This window comes from Artibeus jamaicensis, unplaced genomic scaffold (assembly GCF_021234435.1).
Source record: "Artibeus jamaicensis isolate MK-2021 breed Jamaican fruit bat unplaced genomic scaffold, CSHL_Jam_final scaffold_1019, whole genome shotgun sequence".
NCBI classification, from domain to species: Eukaryota; Metazoa; Chordata; class Mammalia; order Chiroptera; family Phyllostomidae; genus Artibeus; species Artibeus jamaicensis.
In genome coordinates, this window is record NW_026522025.1 from 223,576 (window position 1) to 247,985 (window position 24,410).

General features: G+C 53.7%; 1 protein-coding gene across 1 annotated transcript; it reads left to right on the plus strand.

Moving 5' to 3' along the window:
• Nucleotides 1-1,385: 1,385 nt before the first annotated feature.
• Nucleotides 1,386-19,383, plus strand: SLC5A9 (solute carrier family 5 member 9). The gene is given in 14 exon segments (XM_053655390.1): nucleotides 1,386-1,488; nucleotides 1,627-1,657; nucleotides 1,660-1,697; nucleotides 1,811-1,975; nucleotides 3,026-3,116; nucleotides 3,950-4,045; nucleotides 4,343-4,548; nucleotides 4,754-4,889; nucleotides 5,514-5,621; nucleotides 7,699-7,849; nucleotides 9,829-9,997; nucleotides 10,899-11,114; nucleotides 13,895-14,054; nucleotides 17,866-19,383. Coding segments are annotated over 14 exon segments (1,869 nt in total). The 5' UTR covers nucleotides 1,386-1,398; the 3' UTR covers nucleotides 18,078-19,383.
• Nucleotides 19,384-24,410: the final 5,027 nt, after the last annotated feature.

The following is a 24,410-nucleotide window of genomic DNA, read 5'->3' on the forward strand; positions in this document are numbered from 1 at the left end:
CTGGGAAGTTCAAGGAGAGGTTGAACAACCGCCAGGCCCCCGCACACTGGTCTCTGCCCAGTGACTAGACAATTACTTTTCCCTGGGGAAGAGAAGCTTCTTGAAATTCCCCCTTTTCCTTCCTGTCCCCCAGGCATTTCTCCTGTCCCCAGACCCAGTCAGAGATTGGCGAACACTGTTCACCTCAGCAACTCAGTGACAGCTCTGAGTTGACCCTTCCCTCCTCACTGCCCTGTCCTCACCCCCGTGTCCCTGTGGTTCCTGGGCCGGGGAGCAGGGAACCTGTGTGTGGGCAGGGATTGACAGAATCTTGGGAAAACCCCACCTCTGACCACTTCCTTTCCAGGCGTCCATCCGTGCAAGCCGAGGGACCATTGGTGGCTACTTCCTGGCAGGGAGGTCCATGAGCTGGTAGCCGGTGAGTTACCCTCCCTCCTCCCCTCCTCCCACATCCGGGTTCTTGTTTCGGCTTCTCCCGCCTGGACCATGGGGGTCTCCCGGCTCGAGGCGTCTTCTCTCTAGTGTACAAGCACCTGCGGCCTGAGTGGTCTTGTTAACAGACTCCTTGGAGCAGCGTCCACAGGATGCCTTCTAACGGGCCACAGGTGGGACCTGTGGCGATGACCCAGAATGCTCCTGCCATAGAGCAGCCATGCTGAGCAGACAGGCTCGTGACCAGTGGGACCGCTGCTAAGCTCAAGGGGAGCAGAGGGGCTTGTGGGCGTCTGCAGGGAGCCTCCAGCCTCCAGACAGTGCATGCGGGGTCAGCGAAGCCTCCTCGGGAGGGCGACACGTCAGCTTGCTATAGAAGAGCAGTTAAACGAGGGAGACCCTGCATGCAAAACCCCCAACAACCTCCAGGAGTTGAGCCCGAGATTTTTGTGACCCAGTCTCTCCCATTGGGCCACCCCCCTCGTTTCTCCCTTCCTCCGTTTGAACTTTCCGCTCCCTGGGGGCCCGCAGATCTGTGGCCTAACCAGCGGGTCACCCCCACCCCCGCCATGTGGACAGGGCTCCCTGTGGCCTTCCCTCTTTCCCACTCAGCTACTCACTCACAGGGGCGCCTGCTGCCAGCATCGTTCTTTACTGACATTAATCCTTTTCTTTGTAAATGGAACGATTAATACTCAGACCCCCAAATCTTTGTGGGTATTAAGTATATTAGCACACATAAAATGCCTAGCACAGTGCCTGGCACACAGTAGGCACCCAATGAGCGTCAGTTCCACTCCTCCTTCTCTTTGCTCCCCCTCCCCCTCTCCTCCCCTGATCTCAGATTTCCTGAGCCCTGGTGCTGCTCTCCCCGCCTGGTCCCCACTCCTGAAGCTCAGGGTCCTGACTCCAGATCAGTTCCAGTTAAAACTGACACCTTGTGCCTTGCAGATCGGAGCATCTCTGATGTCCAGCAACATGGGCAGCGGCTTGTTCATTGGCCTGGCTGGGACAGGGGCTGCTGGAGGCCTCGCCGTGGGTGGCTTTGAATGGAACGTAAGAAAGCTGGCCTGGGGGCTTCTCAGGGACACTGTGGTTCTGAACCCACTGCACCCCACCCCTGGCCTTAGTCCTGAGAGGAACCTCGGGTGTGCTTGGGGAGGCTGCGTGGTGAATGGAGAACCCATTTTACAGATGAAGAAACCAAGGCCTGGAGGAGATAGAGGGGCCATCAGAGGTCACACAGGATTGGGATCAGGTCCCAGGCCCCTTATCTCCTAGCTCAGGGCTGTCCTCTGCAAGGCACCACCTCTCCGTAGGGGGCCACCCCTCCCTATGCATCCAGGACATGGACACCCTTTTCTCCCCACTCTCCCAGGCAACCTGGCTGCTTCTGGCCCTCGGCTGGATCTTCGTCCCTGTGTACATTGCAGCGGGTGTGGTCACAATGCCACAGTACCCGCAGAAGCGGTTCGGGGGGCAGAGGATCCAGGTGTACATGTCTGTGCTGTCTCTCATCCTCTACATCTTCACCAAGATTTCGGTAAGGCCATGCCAGTGTCTGGCTGTCCCGTCTCCCTGGAAATGCTGAGGACAGAGATGGGTGGATAGATGAAAGGAAGGGTGACTCCATGTACCTTCAATGCACGCTCTCCCTCAGCAGAGGATAATCAGAGATGAATGAGAAATGTTCGTGCAGTGAATGACAGTCCCTTCATACAAAGACCAAATAATCTGGAGTTCATTCATTCATTCATTCATTCCTCTCTCCAGCACCTGATTCTTCATTCAGTGCCATGCATTAATTGCCTAGGACGTAACAGTTAAAACGGTCCTTATTCTTTCTCTATGGACCTAACCTTGGAAAATAAACCCGTGTCACATGATGTGTCCAGAGGGCCAGCTCTGGGACCAAAACTGAAGCTGGGGTCCTATGACCAGTCCAGGCCCCCTGCCCTTTGCCACACTGCAGCCCTGTGACAGGTCCATAAGCAGTCATGCGTGGACTGGCCAGCAGGCACTGGGGGGAACTGGCTCATTCAGTTGCCAGGCCCAGGGCTGGGTACAGTGATACTGCATCTTGTGCCACCAGTGCTTGTAAGCAGCTGAAGTCAGCGTAGGCAAAGGACATGACCCCACCTCCTCTAACAAACCCAAACATGTGGGACATGCACAACCTGTGGTCATCTGCACCCGCCTGGGCAGCCCTGGGCCTGTCCAGCAGCGGAGTGGGCTCTGCTCTGTCAGGAAGCTGTTGGGGACTCTCTGGGGCCCAAGTGGCCTCTTCTTCTCCGATTCTGCCCCCGTTTCACTTCCTCCGTCATCCACGTCACCCCTCGCCACACCCTCCTTGGACAACAGGCTGTGCTGTCAGTGCGCCAGGTCTCCTTGCGCTCGGCCTCCAAGTTGCGTGGGTGCTCCTCTGCCTTAACGTCTTATGACAGCTCAGCAAGACCAAGCCCGTCCTCCTCAGTGCAGCACTCAGGCTCGTCCTCGTCATGTGACAAGGGCTGACCGCAGCTGGCACTGCTGAGCAGGGTGGGGACACACCCTGGTGGCCACACCGAGTGACCCCTGGTTCGGGTCTCTGCAGACTGACATCTTCTCTGGAGCCCTCTTCATCCAGATGGCCTTGGGCTGGAACCTCTACCTCTCCACAGTGATCTTGCTGGTGGTGACGGCCGACCGTCTACACCATCGCAGGTAGGGCCCAGCGCAGGCCAGGCTGGGGCGCCCAGCGACAGGGAGAGGGGGAGAGGGGAGCCTCCGCCTGCAGAGACGCAGAGGGAAGGGCTGGAGGGGAGGGATGTCCTGAGGGAGAGTCAGGAGGAAACTGTCCTTCAGAAAGTACAAGAAAAAGGAAGAGCTGGAGGTGAAGACAGAGGATCAAAGGAAAACAGAGGAAAAGACTGAGAGACACAGAGTAGCAGAGAAAGGGGAGACATAAGGGCAGAAACAGGAAAAGAGAGCCAGCCAGACAGACAGGGAAGGAGAGACCCTGAGAAAGACCCGCTGTAACAGGGAGCAGGGTGGGGACTGGGGACTGTCATCTGGACCAGGGACACTGTGGGCCACTTCAGAGGCCACCAGTGCGCCTTCCTCTGCCTCCTCCAGAGCACCCCACACAGGCCTGCGCGTCCTGGGACTCAGAGCCAGGGCAGGCTCACGGGTGGCTCAGTCTGCCTGGGAGGATGGGGGACTTAAGTGGGCATTCAGGAAGGGGCAGCGGGTGCTCCTGGCGGAGCCAACAGCTCACACAGGAACAGACCTGGGAACGAAACAGCAAGTTAGGGCAGGGCAGCCGCAGGCAGAGGCTGCTGGGTGGAAAGGGCTGGGCCGGAGCACCAGACTGGGACCAGCCTCCACCCTGCAGGTGAGCATGCAGCTCAGGGAAAGGCAGGTGGGCAGAGTCCACGTGCTAAGAGGGCTCCGTGTCTTCTCTGGTCTCCCCAGGGTGGCCACGCACAGGGCGGGCACCCAGAGAGGAAGCCCTGTTGGTGCTGACTGATGAGCCTTCTCCTTGGGTCCCTGGGAGGCCTCACGGCCATGATCTACACAGACACCCTGCAGACGGTCATCATGGTGGGGGGAGCCCTGGTCCTCACGTTTCTGGGTAAGGAGGAGAACCGCACACACCCCAGCTTCGCCCCTAAACCCCGCTCCAATCTGCCTTTGACTGTCACCTCCGTGGTTTGGTCAGCACTTCCCAGAACACAGAGCCACACCCCGCTCCAGGCCAGGTGCTTCTCTCTGTGCCAAACCAGGGGACTCCACCTCCCTCCCGCATTTCCGTGTCCCACACCAGTTCCCAGCACAGGGACTCCACGCAGAACTGGGATCTGGGGGGTGGCACGTGACAGGCCCACTGGGGTCTGAGGGCTGTCTCACTCACTGCAATCTCTCCCCACAGGCTTCAAGGAGGTGGGCTGGTACCCAGGGCTGGAACGGCGGTACAGACAGGCCATCCCTAACGCCACAGTCCCCAACACCACCTGCCACCTCCCCCGACCGGATGCCTTCCACATGCTTCGGGACCCTGTGAGCGGGGACATCCCCTGGCCAGGCCTCATTTTTGGGCTCACCGTGCTGGCCACCTGGTGCTGGTACACAGACCAGGTGAGTTCCCAGCCAGGCTTGGCCCCGCCCGCCATGAGCTAGGGGGCTGCTCCCCGAGGGAAAACTGCGCATCTGCACACACAGAGGGCGGGGCCTGCTGTGGGACCTCTGCAGGGGCACAGGCAGCCACCGCCTCAGGGTCCACCTGTGGCTGAGCCGAGCCTGGCTCGCCCCCAGTGCCTCGTCTCCACCGGTGCCTTTCCAGGTCATTGTGCAGAGGTCGCTCTCTGCCAAGAGTCTGTCCCACGCCAAGGGAGGCTCGGTGCTGGGGGGCTACCTGAAGATCCTGCCCATGTTCTTCATCGTCATGCCCGGCATGATCAGCCGCGCCCTGTACCCAGGTGAGAGCCGGCGATGCCGGGCAAGCGGGGGCAAGGGCGGGCAGGGGCGACACAGCTTTTCATCAGAACATATAGTGGTACGTTAGCCTCTGTGGGCCAAACGAATGTATCTGAATGTCATTTTAAAATCCTGCTTTGGCCCTGACTGGGCAGCTCATTCAGTTTGAGTATCATCCCCCTTACGGCAAGGTTGTGGGTTCAATCCAGGTCAGGGCGCATACGCAAATCAACCAATGAAGGCATCGGTAAGTGGGCTGATGTTTCTCGCTCTCTCCCTTCTTCTTCTCTTTCTAAAATTAATACATAAAAATAAAAATAACAAAATTGGACTTTCCCTTTATAAGGGAAAAAGCAATCAAAGCTTTCTTGGTGTTTTCCAAGGATATCTGCCTTTCTCAGGATATAATGCCTAAAACTCAAACCAGCCTTTCAGCCAGGCTGGGTAACATAAGATAGAAAAATGTTCCAGCGAGAGCTACACGGTGTGTCCAGACAGCCCCTGGCCCCACCGGCCCTGCCAGAGTGAGCAGCGAGCGCCCCCCTGCGGGGGCGGGGAGCAAATGCCGGGCCAACCCGAGAAGGCCGAGGACGGTTGGGCTCTAACTGCCCCCACTTCTTCTGCAGATGAGGTGGGCTGCGTGGACCCCGACATCTGCCAGAGAATCTGTGGGGCCCGCGTGGGCTGTTCCAACATCGCCTACCCCAAGCTGGTCATCGCTCTCATGCCCGTTGGTGAGTCCCGGTTCCCCACACCCCTGGTTCCTCCTACCTCCCAGCCACCTCCAGTCCCACTGTCCAGGAAGGGCTGCATTAAAGACAGACATGGGGGGGAAGAGGGAATAAAAGCATGCACTTCCCTACCCCTCCCAGTGTGCACACACGCACACATGCACACACACTTTCACAGGCGTGTATAAAGCACCGCTTTGTGCCCTGGCTCTGCAGATGCAGAATAGAGGGCAGCCCCTGCACTCGGGCTCCGGGCCCACTCCAGGTGCTCAGGCTGGCAGAGGCCACCACACAAGGTGACCAGTGTGGGGACACAGTGGGGCTGAGGGAGCCCTAAGGAGGCACCTGGCCCACTCTGGGGGAATGTTGGGGATGGTTCCTCAGGGGGACAGGGAACGGAGAGGAGTCCTGAGGAGCGTATTAGTCAGACAAAGCTGGAGTGTGTGGGAAACGTCACCCAGGCAGGAGGGGCTGCCGCTGCAGAGGCCCAGGGCTGGGAGAGCGTGAAGTCTGAATTGAAGGTGGCCCTGTGCGCGCTCATACGCAGCAGGACTGAGGACAGCCATTGTGGAGAAGGGGTGGTGGCCACACCTGTTCTGGCGGGTCACCCTTACCCTGAGGGCCACGGAGGGGTGCTGGGGGTTTGAGGCCAGAGTGCATGATCGGGCTTGAGCTTTAGAAGGACCCGTCTGCCTGGAGGGCTCAGCTTAGGGACAGGCCGGCAGGTGAGTGACACGGGATTGACAGTGGTCGGGGGAGGAGCAGTGATGGTGGCTTGGGCCTGGTCAGTGACTTTAGAGATGGAGAAAAGAGGTTTAAAAGGTACTGATGAGGTAGAATCAACAGGACTCAATGACATTATATTTGAGGAGAAAGACAGAGGGGTCCAAAGAGAACTGCAGGTCTTGGGTTTACGAAGCTATAGAATTTGAACGCAGGAAGAAAGGCTTATGAAGGGAAGTCGATGACTTCAGTTGTCCCCCAGCCCCCCTCCCGCCTCAGTAGAATAGAAGATGAATCAAAGTAATAGTGCAGGTCGGGGAGGGGAGGTCTGGCTGACAGGGCAGCCACAGAGGGAGGTGGGGGAGGCAGCTGAGGGCAGGTCTAGGGAGCCTCTGAGGACACCGGTATGGAGACTAGGAAGACATTATGCACCAAGAAAGGACAGGGAAGGTCCTGGAGGAAGATGCTGGCCTGGGCTGGGGACACCCTGAGCCTTCCGGGGAGAGGTGCGGGAGGTGGTTAAAGATGTGGACCTGGGCTCCGGCCAGTCGCTCAGTGGTTAGAGCATTGTCCCCACAGGCCGAGGGTGCAGGCCGATCTTAGGTCAGGGCACCGGCAAGAATCGACCACTGAATGCACCACTAGTGGAACAGCACATCAGCGCTTCCCTCTCCCTTCCCCTCTCTCTGAAGTCAATAGATAACTTTAAAATTACAGGTGGGAAAGGATGGAGGTGGGGCCAGGGGGAGTCCTCCCCTCCCCCCACCGGGGGTGAGCAGACATTCTTCAGAGACTCCAGGGATCAGTGGGGCCCTTTCCTCCTGTAGGAGGAAAAATTGTCCCCCAAAGGAAGGGTTCAGTTGAAAGATCACGCAGCTCGTTACGTACTTGCGGAACCAGGACACAAATCTGGGCTTTCTGCCCCCCCAGGCCAGGGTTTCACCTGGCACGAATATCAGTGAAAAAGGAACACAGTGAAAACAATTATTAACAATCACCCCCCCCCCACCAGTGACCCACCAGCCAAGTGTCTACAAACTCTGAAACCCAGACTGAGATGTCAGGGCCACAGAGAACCTTAAACATCAACTAGTCTTACAGCCCTTGATGGTCTAGCTTAGGCTCAGGGAGGGCAGAAGGCCCACCCAGGGCCACCGAGCAGGGAAGGCAGAGCATGGTCAGAACCGAGCAGCCAGCCCTGGGCTCCTTGCCCGTGGGGGTCGGGAACTCATCCAGCACCTTCCCCGCCCCAGATGCACCTCAGATTCACTACCCTGCTGGCCACTGCAGCCTCCATGGCTCCTGGCAGAGCCCGAATGGCCAGCCGACCGTCCATGGAGACCTTGTCTCCCCCCAGGTCTGCGGGGCCTGACGATCGCCGTGACCATGGCTGCCCTCATGAGCTCGCTCACCTCCATCTTCAACAGCAGCAGCACCCTGTTCGCCATCGACGTGTGGCAGCGATTCCGCAGGAAGGCAACGGAGCAGGAGCTGATGGCGGTGGGCAGGTGTGTTAACCTGCCCTCCTCGGGGCCACCTTCCTGTAGGCAGACCCCTCTGCCCTCCCTCCCTGCCTGGGCTGCCCTGGGGAGACGTGGCCAGGTCTGGGCCCCTGCCTGGCCTGCAGAGCTCCTGGTTCTAGCACCACCGTCCTACAAGACCTCAGGTAAGTATCCCCCGCACCGCCCATCCCCCACCTCTCTGCAGCTCTGCACCACTCCTCCTGCTCCAGAAAAGGAGGAGAAACTCTCTTCCCTGCCTGTTCTGCTTTCTCTTGAAATTGATCAACGGGATAAATGAGAGCAGCTGACAAAGCATTTAAGCAATGAAAAGTGAACCGTGTCAGTGGGCGGAAGTTAGCAACCCACGCCCCCCACTGTCTTTCAGACCAGCTGTTACCCCAGGATAACAGAGGTGCTCTTAACGGACTCCCTCACTCTCACTCTGGCACCGTGCCTTTGTGCTGGGGACACAGGGTCGACGTACATGCCCTGCCGTGAGGGTCTGCAGGGTCTGATGGGAAAGGCAGGAGCACAGGTGGCGCAGGGCCCTGCACCGGCAGAGATGTTTACAGGGAGTTAGACTCTGAAGGATGCAGAGCCTTGAACACCAGGCTAAAGAATTTGAACTTTACCTCGTAGGTGCTGGTTTTGTGCTTTTAAGAGTATAAGTGGGTGGCTAATTGTTCCTTTTCCCCCTGAGGCTGGGGGTTCGTAGTTTTCATAGGCTTACGGGGCCCTTTCTGAAATCTTTGCTTCATAATTTAAGGTTCTATAACTCTGGTTTCTGGACTAAGGTGTTCATTCTCCCCGTTGGGGAGATGGTACTTGAGCTTAGGTAACTTGCTTTTCCCCATCTCCCTGCCTTTGCAGGCACTGCTCCTTCCCCCACGGTGCCTTCTGCCCTCAGCGGCCCGGGAGACTCCCACGGCCGGCTCAGAGGGGCACCCAGACCTACGCACAGGGACTGGAGGGATCAGTACAGGGGACAAGGAGGCTGCTTGGGTAGCTGCTGCTTTCGTGGGGCCTGAGAGAAAATGGGAGGGAATGGAGAGGAGAGGCCAGGTGTGCAGAGACATTTCTGAAAGACATTTAGAAATCCTTTGGCATTTGCACACTGAACTGCCAGCCAGGGGTGCCCAACATTCTGGTGTCTCTGGGACACATTGGAAAAAGAAAGGTTGCCTTGGGTCACACAGTAAATATATTGCAACATGTAATCACACACACACACACACACACACACACACACACACACACACACACACACACACACACACACACACCTCATAATGTTTTAAGTAAATTTACAATTTTGTGTTGGGCTACTTGAGGTCCTGAGCTGCAGGTTGAATGCCCCCTGTATGAGTGGAGTTTTGATGCCATCTGCTGGCTAAAGGTATTATTGCATCCAGCATATGGAAAAAAGTTTTTCATCATACTGATCAGACACCTGCAAAATCATATATAGAAAGCATTTTGGGGACCTGGGCCTGAGCAAGAATCCATTGAATAGGAGCCAGGATATGAAGGTGCAATCTATGCTCTGAGCTAAATGACAATGTAAGGGAGAGAGGCTTAGAGCCCAGAAGCCTAGAGAAGGGAGAGTGCCTGGAGCTTGGAGCTATGGTGGAGAAGGGCTGCCTTGTACCGAGTTTGGGTGAAAAGGAGGAAGAAAGGCGCCCCAAGCAGAGACCAAAGGCCACCTACCTGGGTGGGTGGGGGGGTGAGAGGTATGGATTCCTTCTGAAGAGCAGGTGGGATCTGATTCAAAAATCCTGGGTCTCTTAGATTCTAGAGCACAGTATTCTGGGATTTTAAGAGTTTAAAATTCTGGATTTTAGCACTTGGGATTCTGGTCCTGACATTCTCCGACTCAGTGGACCACGCATCCACTCCCTCTCCCCAGTTCTCAAGCACCCCCTGCACCCCACCCCATGCCCTGCCACCCAGAGCACGCCCCATGGCACCCTGTGTCCTCCCGGCAGAGTGTTCGTGGTGGCCCTGGTCGTGGTCAGCACCCTCTGGAACCCCATTACCCAAAGCTCCAACAGCGGCCAGCTCTTCGACTATATCCAGTCTGTCACCAGCTACCTGGCCCCGCCTGTCACCGCCCTGTTCCTGCTAGCCATCTTCTGCAAGAGGGTCACAGAGCCTGTGAGTACAGCAGGTTACCACAGGGTCGGGAGAACTGAACTGGCCATGACCTGGTCTCTCTCTGTGACTTTGGCAAGCTGATTGCCCCTCTCCACACACACAGCATCGGGTCTAGAGTCGCCCACTCAACAGACACCCATCCATCTTATAGTGAAGGTGCCGGGGTGTGTGGTTTACAAGGTCCACACAGGCCACCATCACTGGGCCAGGGTCTGCTGTTTGCGGAGGTCCAGTCTCGGTCACAGCAAAACTCCACGGAACTCTGGACATTTCTGCTCATTGCAGATGTTTTGAAATTGGGATTAGCATCTTAATTAAAAAAAAATACAAGTCATCTGACTTTTACACATAGGGAACAGGCATAGCTGGGGTTGAACAGTGCTATGGAGAAGATATGAAAGGTGCCAGAGCTTTTCTTTTGTTAAAAAAGACAGAAGATGAAAAAAATAGAAGCAGTGAAGGGGAGATGTCTATGCTGATTTCTGATTCGTCGTAACAGGAAGTGGGGAACAGGGATCCTGGTGTTTATACAAGATCATGCTTCCTTCTAGTTGAATATTAAACTCCTCTACTGAGTACTTATGAATTTCTCCCTTCGGGGCACATGAGAAAAGTCGGAGTCGGCGAGGCTGGGTCACTGTGTCAGTTACTCTGGAATGGAGCCAGGGTCCAAACCCTGGTCTGTCTGACTATGGAGCCTGTGCTATTTCCAGTACCCAGCTCTGCCTGCTTTTTACGTTAAGACAAAGCCTGAGCGTTAATGGGGAATTCACGCCGACGGACGTGCAAACACTGTAACCAGCCAGGGTGGGGGGGAGAGATTTGAAGGCAGAGTGGCTTTTAGCTTCCTACAGTCTCCCACCCGGATCTCACCCCCACCTGGTCTGTCCTCTCTCCACAGGGAGCCTTCTGGGGGCTCACGTCTGGCCTGGTGGTGGGGCTTGTGCGCATGATCCTGGAGTTCTGCTACCCAGCCCCAGCCTGTGGGGAGGTGGACCGGAGGCCAGCCGTGCTCAAGGACTTCCACTACCTCTGCTTTGCCCTTGTCCTCTGTGGGCTCACTGCCATTGTCATCATCACTGTCAGCCTCTGTACAACCCCCATCCGTGAGGAAAAGGCAAGTGGACTGCTCAGGCCCAGGGGCCTCCAGGACGCTCCCTCTTCCCGGGCCTGAAATCCCACCACTGAGTTCTGCTCCATTGAGTTGTGGTCCTGACTGTGGCCACACAGTTGTCCCGGGGAGGGGACCTCATTGGGTTATTAATTCCCAACTGAAGAGTAATTCACTCCATTGGGAAATAACCCAGTGAGCACCTACTATGTGCCAGGGTACAGAGATGAGGCCTCTGCCAGCCACTGCCCACAGGGGGTGTGGTGGGGGAACAGACACCCACACAAGCAGCTCTTCTGCCGAGAGAAGGTACAGAAGGGCCAGCCTCAAAGGGCAGGCTGGGTGCAGAGGACAGGCAGTCCCCCCTGGGGTCTGGGAGTGTTGATTTTAGCGATAAGAGTGGGACCTAATGGGGAGTCCTCACCTCTCCCATGCAGACGATTTGCCAGTCTTTGGACATGGGGCGCAGTGTTTTGAAACCTTTCTTTCTTTAGAGCAAAAGAGCACTTGTTTGCTCCAGCTAACAAGCTAGCACAGAGGCTTAAACAACAGGGAGTTACTTTCTCACAGTTCTCGAAGCTGGAGGTCTGAGATCCAGCTGTTCAGAGTGGTTTCCTGTGTGGCCTCTCACCTGGGCTTGTAGGTGACCTTCTCCACTCTGTCTGAAACGGTCCTTCCCCAACCTCCTCCTCTTACAATGGCACCGCTGACTATCGGGTGAGGGCCACTCGAAACACCTTTCAACCTGCATCACCACTTTGAAGGCCCTGTCCCCACATACAGTCACATCCTGGAGTCCGGGGGGTAGGACTTACTGGGGGAGGGAGGCATAGCAGAGCCCGTGCCATTAGCTGGTCCCTGAAACTCGGAGTGGAAATCAGTGTTAACACACCTCACACCTACGGTGCTTCAGAGTTCACAACAGTGATTCCTGCACACAAGCAGGTCACTCACGGGGGAGCCAGGAGAGGCCGACGTCCACTGCCAGGAGCTTCCGCCTTCTCCACTGTCTGTCTGCTGCCTCATGCACACGCCGAGGTGTTTCCCAGTTCAATATTCCGCCCCAGGTCCTGTTCTCCTCCAGGGAATGCTTCCTCCCTCCCTGCCTCAAAAACAAACTTTTGCAAAGAATGGTCTCCATTCCCAGCCCCTGTCTCCTACCTCTTGTCCATTTCTACCCGCTCCCCCCCCCCGCCCCGCTGCAGCCTGGCTGGTGTCCCACCCCCCGCAGAAACTGCTCTCACTAGGATCCCCCATAACTTTCTTGTTGCTAACAAAAAAATCGGCGGCCCCTTCTCCCTCTATCGGAAGTGAAATCTGAGGAGAGGCAGACACCGCTGAGGAGCCCCTGCATCCCGGAGCCCTCTCGCCTGTTCACTGCCGTGACACGTTTCCCGACAGTAACTTTTTCTGTCCTTCTGATCACTCTTTCACCTTCTTCGCGGGGTCTTCTTCATGCCCCTTACATATCACGGCTTCTCAGACACCCACCGATGGCCAGTGCCCTTTCTCGCCCTGTACTGCCCCTGAGCTATCCTATCTGTGGCCATGAATTCAACAACCTTCTAGATATAGAGGAAACTCAATTCTTTATCTCCAGCCAAAACCCTCCTCCCAAGATTCAAACCCAAAGTCCAGCTGCCTCTTCAAGAATTAGAGACACCGTCCCTATGCCGCTAGCGATCCACGCGTAAGTATACAGTGAAGGTGCCGAAGAGATCCAAGCCCAGGAACAGCCCGGGCTCTCCTGCTCCCATGAGGGGCTCAGCGGGGCCAGCACAGCTGGGTGCCCCGTGGACAGTGTCTCAGGAGAGGGGCTGGCCTTGCCCTGCTGTGTGTGTTTGTGGGTGGTGGGTGTCAGGGCAGCCATTCCTGGTTCAATATGTAATAGGGAGCTGCCTGGCCAGGAGGAGAGCCTTGCTGGAAAGGAGCTCAGGTCGTTATGGCCGGGCCCCACTGATGTCAGCCAGAGAACCTGCCACCTTCTCCTCTCCTGAGCCACCACAAAGGGAGCGGCAGGAAAGCCATAGGGCTGTCCAGGTACACAGGTGTGCTTCTCTCACCTGCAAGTCTGCACTTAGAGGCCCTACAGATTCTTCAAGCTCATAATCGTGTGTGTGTGTATGTGTCATTTCTCTCTCTTGCACACACACATACTTGTGCACATACTTGTGCACACACACAAATTCAATCCTGCTCCTGCCCACTCCATCTTTGCAGGGTGGGGGGACCACTACCCACCTGATGGTCCACGGCAGGAGCCTGAGGCCACGTTACTATTTCTGTCTCCCTCGCCCAGCTCACTCTGTCGGTCCCCATGGCCTGGAGACCTTATTCCTTAACACTCAACACCACTGCTCCCTCTGCAGTCTCAAGTGCACCTCATTTCTTCCTTCACTCTTGCAACACCCTCGCAGCTGGTGCCTTCAGTTCACTCTGAGGGATCTTTCTGAACACCAGGACTTAGCTTTCCTTCCCAGTTCCCAAAGTCTGCAGTGACTCGCCACTGCACTGTTTTTATGAGATATCAACTCAGTCTGACTGTGGAAGCCCTTCGTCATGGTGCCTGCCTCCCTGACAGCTTTTTTTTTTTGCATCTGTGAGCTCGTGAGGTCAGGGGCCGTCCTACCTCGGCGTGTTTTCCAGCCCCTGTGTGCACTCAGCTCAGGGAGTGCGTGCAGGCTAATAGCCAGGTACCCTGCCTCCCATGATGGGTCCTCTCTGTACAGCATGACTTCCCTCCAGAGGCAACTGAGCAAGACAGCGTTTGTTTTCTTTCCCTCCAGCTGGCTCGCCTGACGTGGTGGACAAGGAACCATCCCCCTGCTGAGCTAGACAAGGAAGCCCCTGATGGCACACCGGGGAGAGCGGAGATGCCACCTGGGGAGCCCCCTGCAGGAGGCAGAGGGGCAGACAACCGCAGCCAGGGCCTGCAGCAGCGTGGAGGTAGGCTGAGGGTGTGCCGGGGGTGCGTATCATGGGGGGGCTGATGGGAGCAGACACTGGGCCGTAGGTCCCCGAAGACCCCTTTTGGGGATCACTGGGAATAGAATCTCTACAGGAATCCAAAAAATATCCTTCCTCCCTTCCCATGTAGCTATGAACTATTTGAGGAATAAGACAAACGGTAAGGCAGAGGAGAGCTAAAATATTGCCCTCATTGCTGGTTAAGTGTAGGTGGAAAGATGCGGCTTACATCCATGGGGAGGCCCACTTCCTAGTCCTGAACCCCAGCGTTATTCGGGGGGACCCACAGTCGCCTCCCCCTGTGAGCACTGCACTGCCAAGGAGGAGGAGGAAAAGGGAGGGAGGGGGCCAAGCCTGCTCTCTTCATCCTCCTCAGATCTACAACAGGGAAGTCCCCTCACCTTTCCTGGGTTGAATGAATCTAAGGGCAGAAAATCACAGGGTGTTACACTAATTGGGCTCCATCCACATGCAAGGAAACATCAGCTGTGGCAAAGACACAGCCCCTCACTCCCACACATATTTTATTATTTATTCCCCACTGGGCTTAATAATCTGCCTAGAGTCACACAAGAGCCAGGCCATCCTTCCCAGGAAAAAAGCAGGTGTGTCCATACGGTGCTGTCTGTGTTCATGAGGTTCCTCCAGAGCTACCCCCTGTCCCAGGAGAGCCCCTGGGGGCTGCCCAGGGGCCATATGAATGTCGCCTCCTGGAGTTCTCAACTGCATTAGAGTATAAATTACATGCACTCCAAGACCGTGCAGTATCTAAAGTTGACGTAGACTTAATGTAGCTGTTTTAGATGTAATGCAGTTATCACCTTCCTGTATGTGATTAAATAATAATGTTAAGATATTCTGATTTCATAACATCATAGAGACTTCCCAAAGTATAAAATTCCCAAGGAGAGATTGATGTTAAAAATAATCAACCAGTTTGCAATTTAATGCCCCAAATCAATTTCACTTGCCCTTGTGAGTTAAAAATTTAGTGAAATGTAAGTCCTAAGTTAACTTCCTGCCTCTGGCAGAAGGAACCCCAGTGATCGGGTGGAGTTGCAATGCCTTCAGTTACTGCCCCCTCCCACTGGGCTGGACAGAGCTCCCCTGGGGCCTCAGAAAGTATCTTAGTTCCGTCTCCATCATCTGGTGGGCCAACCCCTAATAACTCCAACAACTCTGAACCTTAAGTAAGGTTCTCCAAGCACTGGTTATTGGACCTGCACGGCTGGTAGCTCCACCACTCAGCTCCACACCTTCGCCAGGTGCTGGGAGCCCGGTGCTTTCCCGAGGGCTGAGATGCCTCCCACCTTTCTCGAGCCTTTCACCTTTGCTTAGGGCTCTGACTCCAGAGAAACAACCACTTGCCCAGAGGTAATGACCATAAACTATAGAATATGAGCTCCACCAATATCTAAGACTCCAAGCTTCTTGACCTGTTTGCATAGGGAAAAGCCAGTGGTTTTATATATATAATTATAATGGGGAATATAATCTTTTATAAAGTCCAAGGCCTACTTCAGGAAGCACCAACAGGACTTCCAGCCAAGATGGAGGCATAGGTACACTTTGCTTCTTCTCATAACAAAAAGAAGGACAATGACAAATTTAAAGACAAAAAATAACCAGAACTGCTATAAGGTCAAACTGTATGGAAGTCCAATAACCAAGGAGTTAAAAAAAGAAACATCCATCCAGACCAGTAGGAGGGTCAGGGACAGGCAGCCGGGTGGAGAGGACTCGGGTCAAGGCAGTGGCTGACAGAGTAGGTGGTCCCACATCTGAGTGCAGGTAAGCCAGGAGGAACAACTGGGGAGCAAGACAGACTGTGTCGCAACTCAGGGTTCCAGCGTGGGGAAATGAAGCCTCAAAACCTCTGACTGAAAAAAAGAAGGCACCAACAAAGCTCAAAGTCACCAGCCTTAGTCTAATCAGTTGCCCCAATTTTGCTTTGCAAAATGTAACTCCTTACCTCTTGTTTGAACGTTGTGGTCCATACACCAGATGGTGGGTCTCAAAACTGCTTCTCACCCCATGATAGCAAGGACTTGGTCCTGTTCCTGGTAAAAACTTACAGGGTGGAAGAAGCAATCTGAGAGCACAGGTCTTTGCAGGTCAGGCAACTACCAAGGGAGAGGAAAGAGCAAGGGAAAGAGACTGCAAAACAGCTCCCAAGCTGAAGCAGGGAGGGCACGGCTTATACTCTCCACGGTGGAGCCTCAGGACCAGACAGACTTGCAGGATCATGGGCTGTCCTTCCTGGTAGCCCCCACGTCAAGAGCAGAGCCTGTCTCTGGAGAATCTGAGAAATGACCGCTCCCTATGGGTGGCTTGTGCCCAAAAGGGACCTAGGAGGCACTGAGTCAGCCAAGTGCAATGAGAGAAATCCCTCCCAACCCTGAGGAGATAGAAAGGGCAGGGAGAGGCAAATGCTCTAATAGGCAAGAGCCCCTTCCCTGCCAAGGGGAACATCGGAAATGGGGCAGAAGCACCTGTCTCTCAAAAGGCAGCAGGCAGATGGAGGCTCATTTGTGCTGTACTCAGTTAAAAAGCAAAATGGCAGTGTGCTTTTGGGTCCTACAGAAAGGAAGTTCACAGTGAATTTAAGGACATCAGAGCAGATCTGAGAGAAGTATTATTGGTACATCCCAGGCTGTAGACAGGTTTAGGTTTATTGAGTCATTGCTCACCAATAACTGCCGAAGTGACTCAGAAGGGAGAGCTGGGGCCGCTTTGTGGAAAGACAGAGCTTAGTGCAATCGGAGACCTGAAGTCACCTTACTGCTCTTCAAGCAGGCCTGTGGCTCTGTGACTTTAAGGAAGTCGCTTCCTCTCTCTGAGCCTTTCCCTCCTCTGCAGAGTGAAGGAGTCAGACAAGGGGCACTGTGGTGTCTGTATCCCTGAGACTAGATAGTTGCACTGAACTCACCAAGTGCCAAGTGCCAAAGCCAATGAAGCATTTCCAATGGGCTGTATTCCACTTCAGTGAAAGGATTTTTACTGGAATTTTATTTTAATATACTACCAATAATCAAAAAAACTGTAAAAATATTTACTTTGTTTATTAGTTCTTTTAAACTTAATTTTTAATGAATCATGCTCCTTTTTAACCTCGGGGCGAGCCCCTTCTCCACGCTGGGACCTGTGTCCACATTGCAGTCTCATGCACCTCACTGCTCTGGTGCTGCACCTTCGTACTGTGCTGTCAAAGCCGCATTCTCATTTGATAAACAAACTGCCTCCAGACAGGACACACTCCATTAACTTTTTCGGGAGAGAAAGACCCCACAGCTGAGAGATGTCTTGTGATTTGCATATGGCCTCAGTCAGGAGCTGGCTTGGCCAGATGGCGGCGCTGGCCCTGGAATGCAGCTTCCGGCCCATTGCCCTTCCGTAGCAGAGATCGCAGGAGTCTGCCTGGCCCAGCTGCTGCCTCCCTCCTGGGTGGGATAATGCTGTCCTCTGCATCCTCATGGGGGCGTGTGATCTGAATCCGGTTGAGCAGCATTATACACACCTCCTCACCTGCACCATGGAGAAGCTTCTGCTCCATGACTGTTTGGGTGCTGTGGCCAGGGTCAGAGCTCAGGGTAGAGGCCCAGCTTGGCACCCACTCTGTGGCTGATAGAAGGCTAAGTTGATTGTCCCACATCCCCCCCTCTCTGTGCACTTCCTCCCTTTGGTTTCTCACCATCTCTCTCCCTGTCCTGCTCCCTCATCACTCTCCTTTCTGACCTTGCCTTGCCCCTCCCCTCCTACTTCCCTCCTCCTTCTGGCTTTTGTCTTTCAGCCTCACGCAGAACCTGGGGAAAGCTGCTCTGGAGCTGGTTGTGCGGGCTCTCCGAGGCACCACCACGGCGAGCCCTGAGCTCAGCAGAGGCCGCCACACTAGAGCAGAAGCCGACCAGCATCGAGGAGGAGCCGCTCTGGAGAAGCGTCTGCAATGTCAATGCTATCCTCCTGCTGGCCATCAATGTCTTCCTCTGGGGCTATTTTGCGTGACTCCATAGACCCAGCTTCAGCTCAGACAGATGAAACACAGCCCCGGTCTGGCCAACCACAGACACTGGCTTTCCTCCCACTTTGCTGGTTAAACTGGAGACCACAGAGGCTGAGGCTGCAAGAGCGCCTGCAGAGCCCCTCATCCAGCCTGTGCCCTCGACTGGTGGTGAAATGGAGGCCCAGAGAGAGCACTGGGCCTGCCCAGGGCCACACAGCCAGATTCACACCGGTCTCCTGACTCCAGCTCTCTTCCCATTACATTGCCTTGAAGTCCCACCTCAAAAATTCTGTTTTCACCTTCTTGGTGAGTCTGCTCAGGAGCATTTACTCAACGTGTGTTCTGAAATTAAAAAGTGGATGATACAAGCAAAGGAACAGCAAGCAAGTTGCAGAAATCCGCGTGCATCTTTGCTCACCCATATCCTTCCCTCCTCCCCCTTTTTCCCTCCCTCTATATCCCTCATTCCCAATCCCCCATCAACTGTTTTTAGCAGGCATCTACCCCAAAAGACCTCAAGCTTCCATTTGTGGCTCCACATGGTGACCATCACACCCAAAGGAGGGGCCAGGGAGGAATGTTGGCATGGTGACAGATGTGTTTGGGGCAGGGAACACAGGGATAAGGGCTCTCCTTCGCCCTACTCAAATCTGTCTCTTCCTCTCACATCCAAACACGTGCCAGTCTCCATGGCCTTGAGGAGCTGGGAGTCCAGCTGGACAGACAAGACTTGTTAAAAACAGCAGGGACTGAGACAGGCTGCTCTGCTTCGTCGTAAGCCCTGCAGAAGGTCCACACAGGCAGCCGAGGAGCCACTGCAGCTGGGCCTGTGCCGGACCCTCTCCCTTTGCCTGCCAGGAGCTCCTACCCTGGAAAACACCATGTCCCTGCTTAGCCGCCCCTCCTCCAAGAGGCTGCCCGATGCCCCCAAACTGGGTCAAGTTCCCACTCCTGCTCCCACGCCCTCTGGACTTGCCTCTGTGGCAGCTCTGATCACTGGACTGTGATGTTTATCTCCTGGCTAGACTGAGTCCTCCGAGAGGCAGGAATCAAGGCTGTGCTGTGTGGCTGGCTGGGTTGTGACTTGGGGAGCCTGCTGGTGGGAAGGACTCTTCTTCAGCTGGCGTTTACACACTGAGTCTCAAGTGGCTACAGGGGAACCACCGTCCCACCCTCTGGCCTGATGCAGACAAGGTGTCCCTTCCTTTGTCTCCCTGTCTGGGCCACCCTTGGTCTCACCAGATCCACTATAATGCTGCCTTTGATCACCGTCATCAATCATCACAATTAAATCCAGATAAAATTCTAGTTCTTTGAGGTTTCGATACAGCCGATTGATTCTATAACTACCTGCTGTAGCTGCTGCCTCCAAATCCGTATCCCCGGACTCTGCAACCTCACCCGTGTCACCTCACACGGCTGCACTCACCCTCCCGACCCTGCCCGGGAACTCACTCTCTCCCCTGATTTCCCCCCAAATCACAAGTTCTTGTGATTATACTGAAGGTTTGGGGAGGGGAGAATTCTAAACCACAGAAGCACAATTTAGAATGAAATACCGAACATCCCTGATTTCAAAAGCTCTTCCGTAGGCTGCTCTGAGAATTCCCACAGGTCTTCTCAGCCTCCAGCCTCCTGCCGCCCACTGTGGTTCTGAGTCCCCTCCCCCTGCAGAGCCCCTCATTGCTCCTCAGCCCCCCATTTGGGGGTCCCCTCCCCCGTTTCCCACTCCCTTTGTTGTGTTCTCCTCTGGGCCCCAGACTTACCTCCTCCAACCCAACACCTCATGAGCATGAGGTTCACCACAGTGAGACTGCCGCAAGGGCGGCTGCTCCTTCTCTACCCTCTTTGCCTGGTTAATTCCTGCTTATTCCTCACACCTTAGCTCAAAAGTCATGTACATCTTTATCATTTCTACGATGACCTTACCACAGCCACCTGCACCCCAGAGCAGGTAAGTCCCCACACCCAACATGTAACCTCATGGTTCCCTGAATCTACCTTCAAAGAAGATGCCAGAATAACATAGCTATGTACTTATTTCACAAATACTCAGCTTGTCTCCTAGACTGGAAGCGCCCCTCCCAAGTCCCCGTCATCTAGAACAAACAGTACCTGACACATGGTGGGTGCTAAGAAGTATGTACAAATAAGAGAAAGAATAAATAAGTGAATGAGTGAAAGAGCATTCTTAGTGGAGAGAAAACCCAGAGGGAAAATCATAACAGAATCAGGAATTCAAAAGTAGTTTAACACATCTGGACTGGAAGGTCACATGGGCAGGGCCATGGCCGGTCCATCCGTCTTCTTTGTGCGAGCGAGCAGAAGATGCCCTTCCTTCTGGGTGTGGCACTCGGTGGCGGCCAGAGCTCAGGTGCGTTGGTGCAGGGAACCACCAGCACCCGGGAGCGGCAGCCCTGCTGTGTTGGGGAGCGGCTGCTGCCAGGGCTGGGAGGTCAGCAGGGGTTAGCTCAGGGACAGGGTTCCGCGCTAAACTTGGGACATTCTTGTCTTGTACCTGGATTGGTGCTCCAGTCTCTTGGCTGTTATCTCTGTTCTCAGTTCTCTTCCAATTCACCCCCGCCCGATGGGGAGAGCAATCTTTGTAAACGCACGCCTTGGGTCATCTACCTGTTTAAGGTTCCCTACAGAGGCTGTTTCCCAGCCTGGCATGAGGCCCTGTGAGAAATGGCCTCGGGGTTCAGTCCTTGGGCCTGCTTCTGGACCCCAGCCAGAGAGAGGCTGTTCTCTGCTGTGATTAAGAGCAGGGACTTGGAAACCTGAACCTCTGAAACCCAGTCTTAGCTCTGCCACTTGCTAACTGTAGTTTAACCTCTCAGTCTCCATCCTGCAGAGTGGAGCTGGTAATTGAAGTTACGCCATAGAGTTGAGGGGATTAAATGAGTTATTCACATATTCAAAACAGTACCTGGCATATAATTAAAGCACTCAATAAACATTAGCTGTATTACTACCCTTAACAGCAGGGGAGATGGGCACACGAGGAGGCATGACCAGAAAACATGCTGTCGGAGTGCAGGGGATGGGGGAGCGACTGATTTTTCCTGAGGCGTCAGAAAGTTCATATTGGGAGCTGGACTTTGGAGGATGAACAGGAGTTTTCCAGAAGTCGTCCAAGGTAGAGGGGTAGGGTGTGGTAGGGTACGTAAGGGGCAAAAGTGCACTCAGGGGCCCCACAAAAACGGATATTCACTCATTTGCAGGTGCCTTAATTTCCCGTCATAGCACGTTTTGTTAGCGCTGCATCTCCAAGGCAGTGAGGCGCACTGAGCAGGGGCAGGTGAGGAGCAGCAGAGGCCTCGCCGCCCCACGCACGCCTCCCAGGCACTCACCAATCCTGAAAGTCCCTGCCACGCTCCCCCTGAGGGCTTCCTCTGGCTGTAGAAGCATTCCTGCCGTGGAACAGTCTGGAAGTACTGAATTCGGTGCCTGGGAGCCGCCCTCGACCAGTGACAAAGAGCTGGTGGATGCGTACTGCGGCCCCATGCCCATCTCGGGGGACAACTCAGAGGCTTGTTACAAGCCGTCTCCAGAGGTTCTTGGGGGATTGAGCCTCCGTCGCCCAGTTAGCCTGTTTCTCTCCACACCCTGAATAGCTGCCTTCCCTTCCCTGTCTCATGCCCACCCCCCCCACCCCAGGGTTACCTAGGATCACCTCCCAAATTAACCACTGGACTTGCACCTGGTTTCCTGTACTGCTTCTGGGGAAACCAAATCGGAGAGTCTTTTACGACTTGAAGGCACTTGTGTCCCAGCTTAAATTCGCCATGAGTTGCTTCGCGACACCCTCCCCATCCTCATAGCTCAGTTTCAGCATCCCTAGTAAGAGAGTGCAAAGGCTGAAACTCATTTCAATGAAAGCCAGGAAGCCTTTGGGTGCTGACACTGTGCACTTCTGATTCATTTCCACATTTGCCTCCTTGGGGCAGAGGGGGGTGGGGGCGGAGGGTGTACAGGGCGAGCAAGCCACACGCCAGCCCACGAGTGGAAACTGTGCAAATAGAAAAACTCTGAAAAGTGGTTTTCAGAAAACTGAAATAGGTTTGCCACAAGCAATAACAACACGAGGAAGTAGCTTTGGGCTGTGAAAGGGCAATGTTTAAAAACAAATAGTACTTTTAAAAATCCATAAAGAAATGTTTTAAAAAGTGATTTGCAATTGAGCTGGGGCCACAGAAGCACTCCATTTAATATGTGAGGCCCGGAACCATGTCCCTGGGTGTGAGTTCCCATCAGTTAGAACTGATGTCTCTCTAGACATCAGCCCTGAGTAAGATGACTGTTATTTTTTCTTTTCTCTAGGGTGAAAAGTTGGGAGCACTTGAAAGGTTATATATCAATATAAATCCTAGATACTTAAATTGAGCTAGTTACAGTTTACTTTCATATTTCAAATCAAACCTCAGTTTTCACCTGAATGTACAAAGTGGAAGTGTCCAATTTTGACTGTATGTGATCTTACATAAAATCTATAACCTCCACTTAAAGAAGGAAGGAAAACCCCGTCATTATACTTTATCCCCTGAATAGAACACAGAAGCCCTGGTCTATCGGTCAGTATAGGTTGTATGTGAGAATTGCATACATTCGAAATGGGAAGGGCCCTCAGGAGTCAGCAAGTCTGCTCCCTGTCCCTCCTTAGTGTGGGTCAGCATGTCCCTGAACAGCCTGACAGGTAAGGTCACCAGTGCCTGCTTGTACCCCTCCTCCAACCCCTGAGACAGAGCATGGCCCACACTGATGATTAGGAACTTCTCTTTTATTGCCTAAACTCTGCATCCCTGCCACTTGTACAAATGAAGTAAATATACTCAAATGAATCATCTACTCAAAAATTATATCCCTGCTATTTGTGATCTATTCTTAAAGGAATAATTCACAAAATGGGAACTCCCTGCAGAAGTACAAGTTTATCTGTGATGAGACATACATGAAGACAAATAAAACTTATACTTTTACAAACCCTCATGATTATTTTATAAATCATATAAAGCATTTCCACATCAATGATCTTGCTTAGTTCTCAGTACCACTCTAAGGTGTTGAATTATTACAGATGAGGCGAAACTCAGAGGAGCGAAGTGCCCAGGGCTTGCCACTCAGCAGTGGAGCTGGCCTTGGAACCCAGAATTCTGACTCCGCCTCCACACCCCTCCCATTACACCGCTCTCGCATACATATTTGTGGGTGCTGCAGGTTTCCAGGCATTTGGAACTAGTGTGTAAATAATGCGCAGCCCAATCTGTCCAAGCAGAAGCCGATCTAACAGACAAAGGCAGGCAAGTCAGCAAGTTAATGCAGTGCATTGCAATGAAGACTGAAATTAGAGAGAAACAAAATACTTTGGAAAAACAGGAAAAGGAGCAACAAATTCCCTGAAAGAGTCAAGGAGGGCTTCACAGGCACAGCATTTAACTTGGGTTTTGAAGGATGAGTAGCAATTGCTGGGTGGGAAGTGGGATGAAATAATATTGAGGCCGAAAGAACAGCACCAAGCAAGTAGGTAAGAGGTCATGGCAGGCCTGGGGTAGTGATTTGGTGTGGCTGAAGCATCAGATGTGTAGGGGGATAAAGAGATCCATCTGGAGAGGTAGGCAGAGGCAGCCATAAGGACAGGGAGTGCCACTAGGAACTGGGCACTGTGTAGCCAAGGATGGAATAAGGTCGGGAGAGTGAGTAAGGGCAATGAGTATATACCCAAGGAGCATCTTACTGTTTGTTTTAGAAAGATCATAATAGCAACAGGAGAATAAAGGGCTAAGGGCTGCTAATGGATGGCAGTTTATAAGATTGTTGCTATATCATAGGAGAGAAATGAGTCTACCAACAGATGAACAGTTAAACACAATACATATACCCACACTCAGATACTATCCAGCCATAAAGGGTATAGAATGTGATACGTGCTACAATGTGGGTGGACCTTGAAAACACTATGGTAAGTGAAATAAGCCAGACAGAGGACAAATGTTGTGTGGTTACACCTTCTAGAATAGAAAAATTCAGAGACACAGAGTTGACTAGAGGTGACGAGGTAATGGGGAAAAAGGGAGGCATATTGTTGAACGGGTCCAGGTCTTATGTTGGGAATGTTGAAAAAGAATGGATATGGTGATGGGTACCAGTTCAGTGAATGCATTTAATGCCACTGAACTGCACACTTCCAAACGGTTAATATCACATTGTTATGTGTTTTACTGCAATACAAATAAGATTTAGTGGTAGAGGGACAGGCTAAAGCAAATAGTGAGAGTTCAGGTCTGAGCACACTGATTTGTTGGGGCACCTAGAAGGCGTCCCACTGGGCTTGCCCG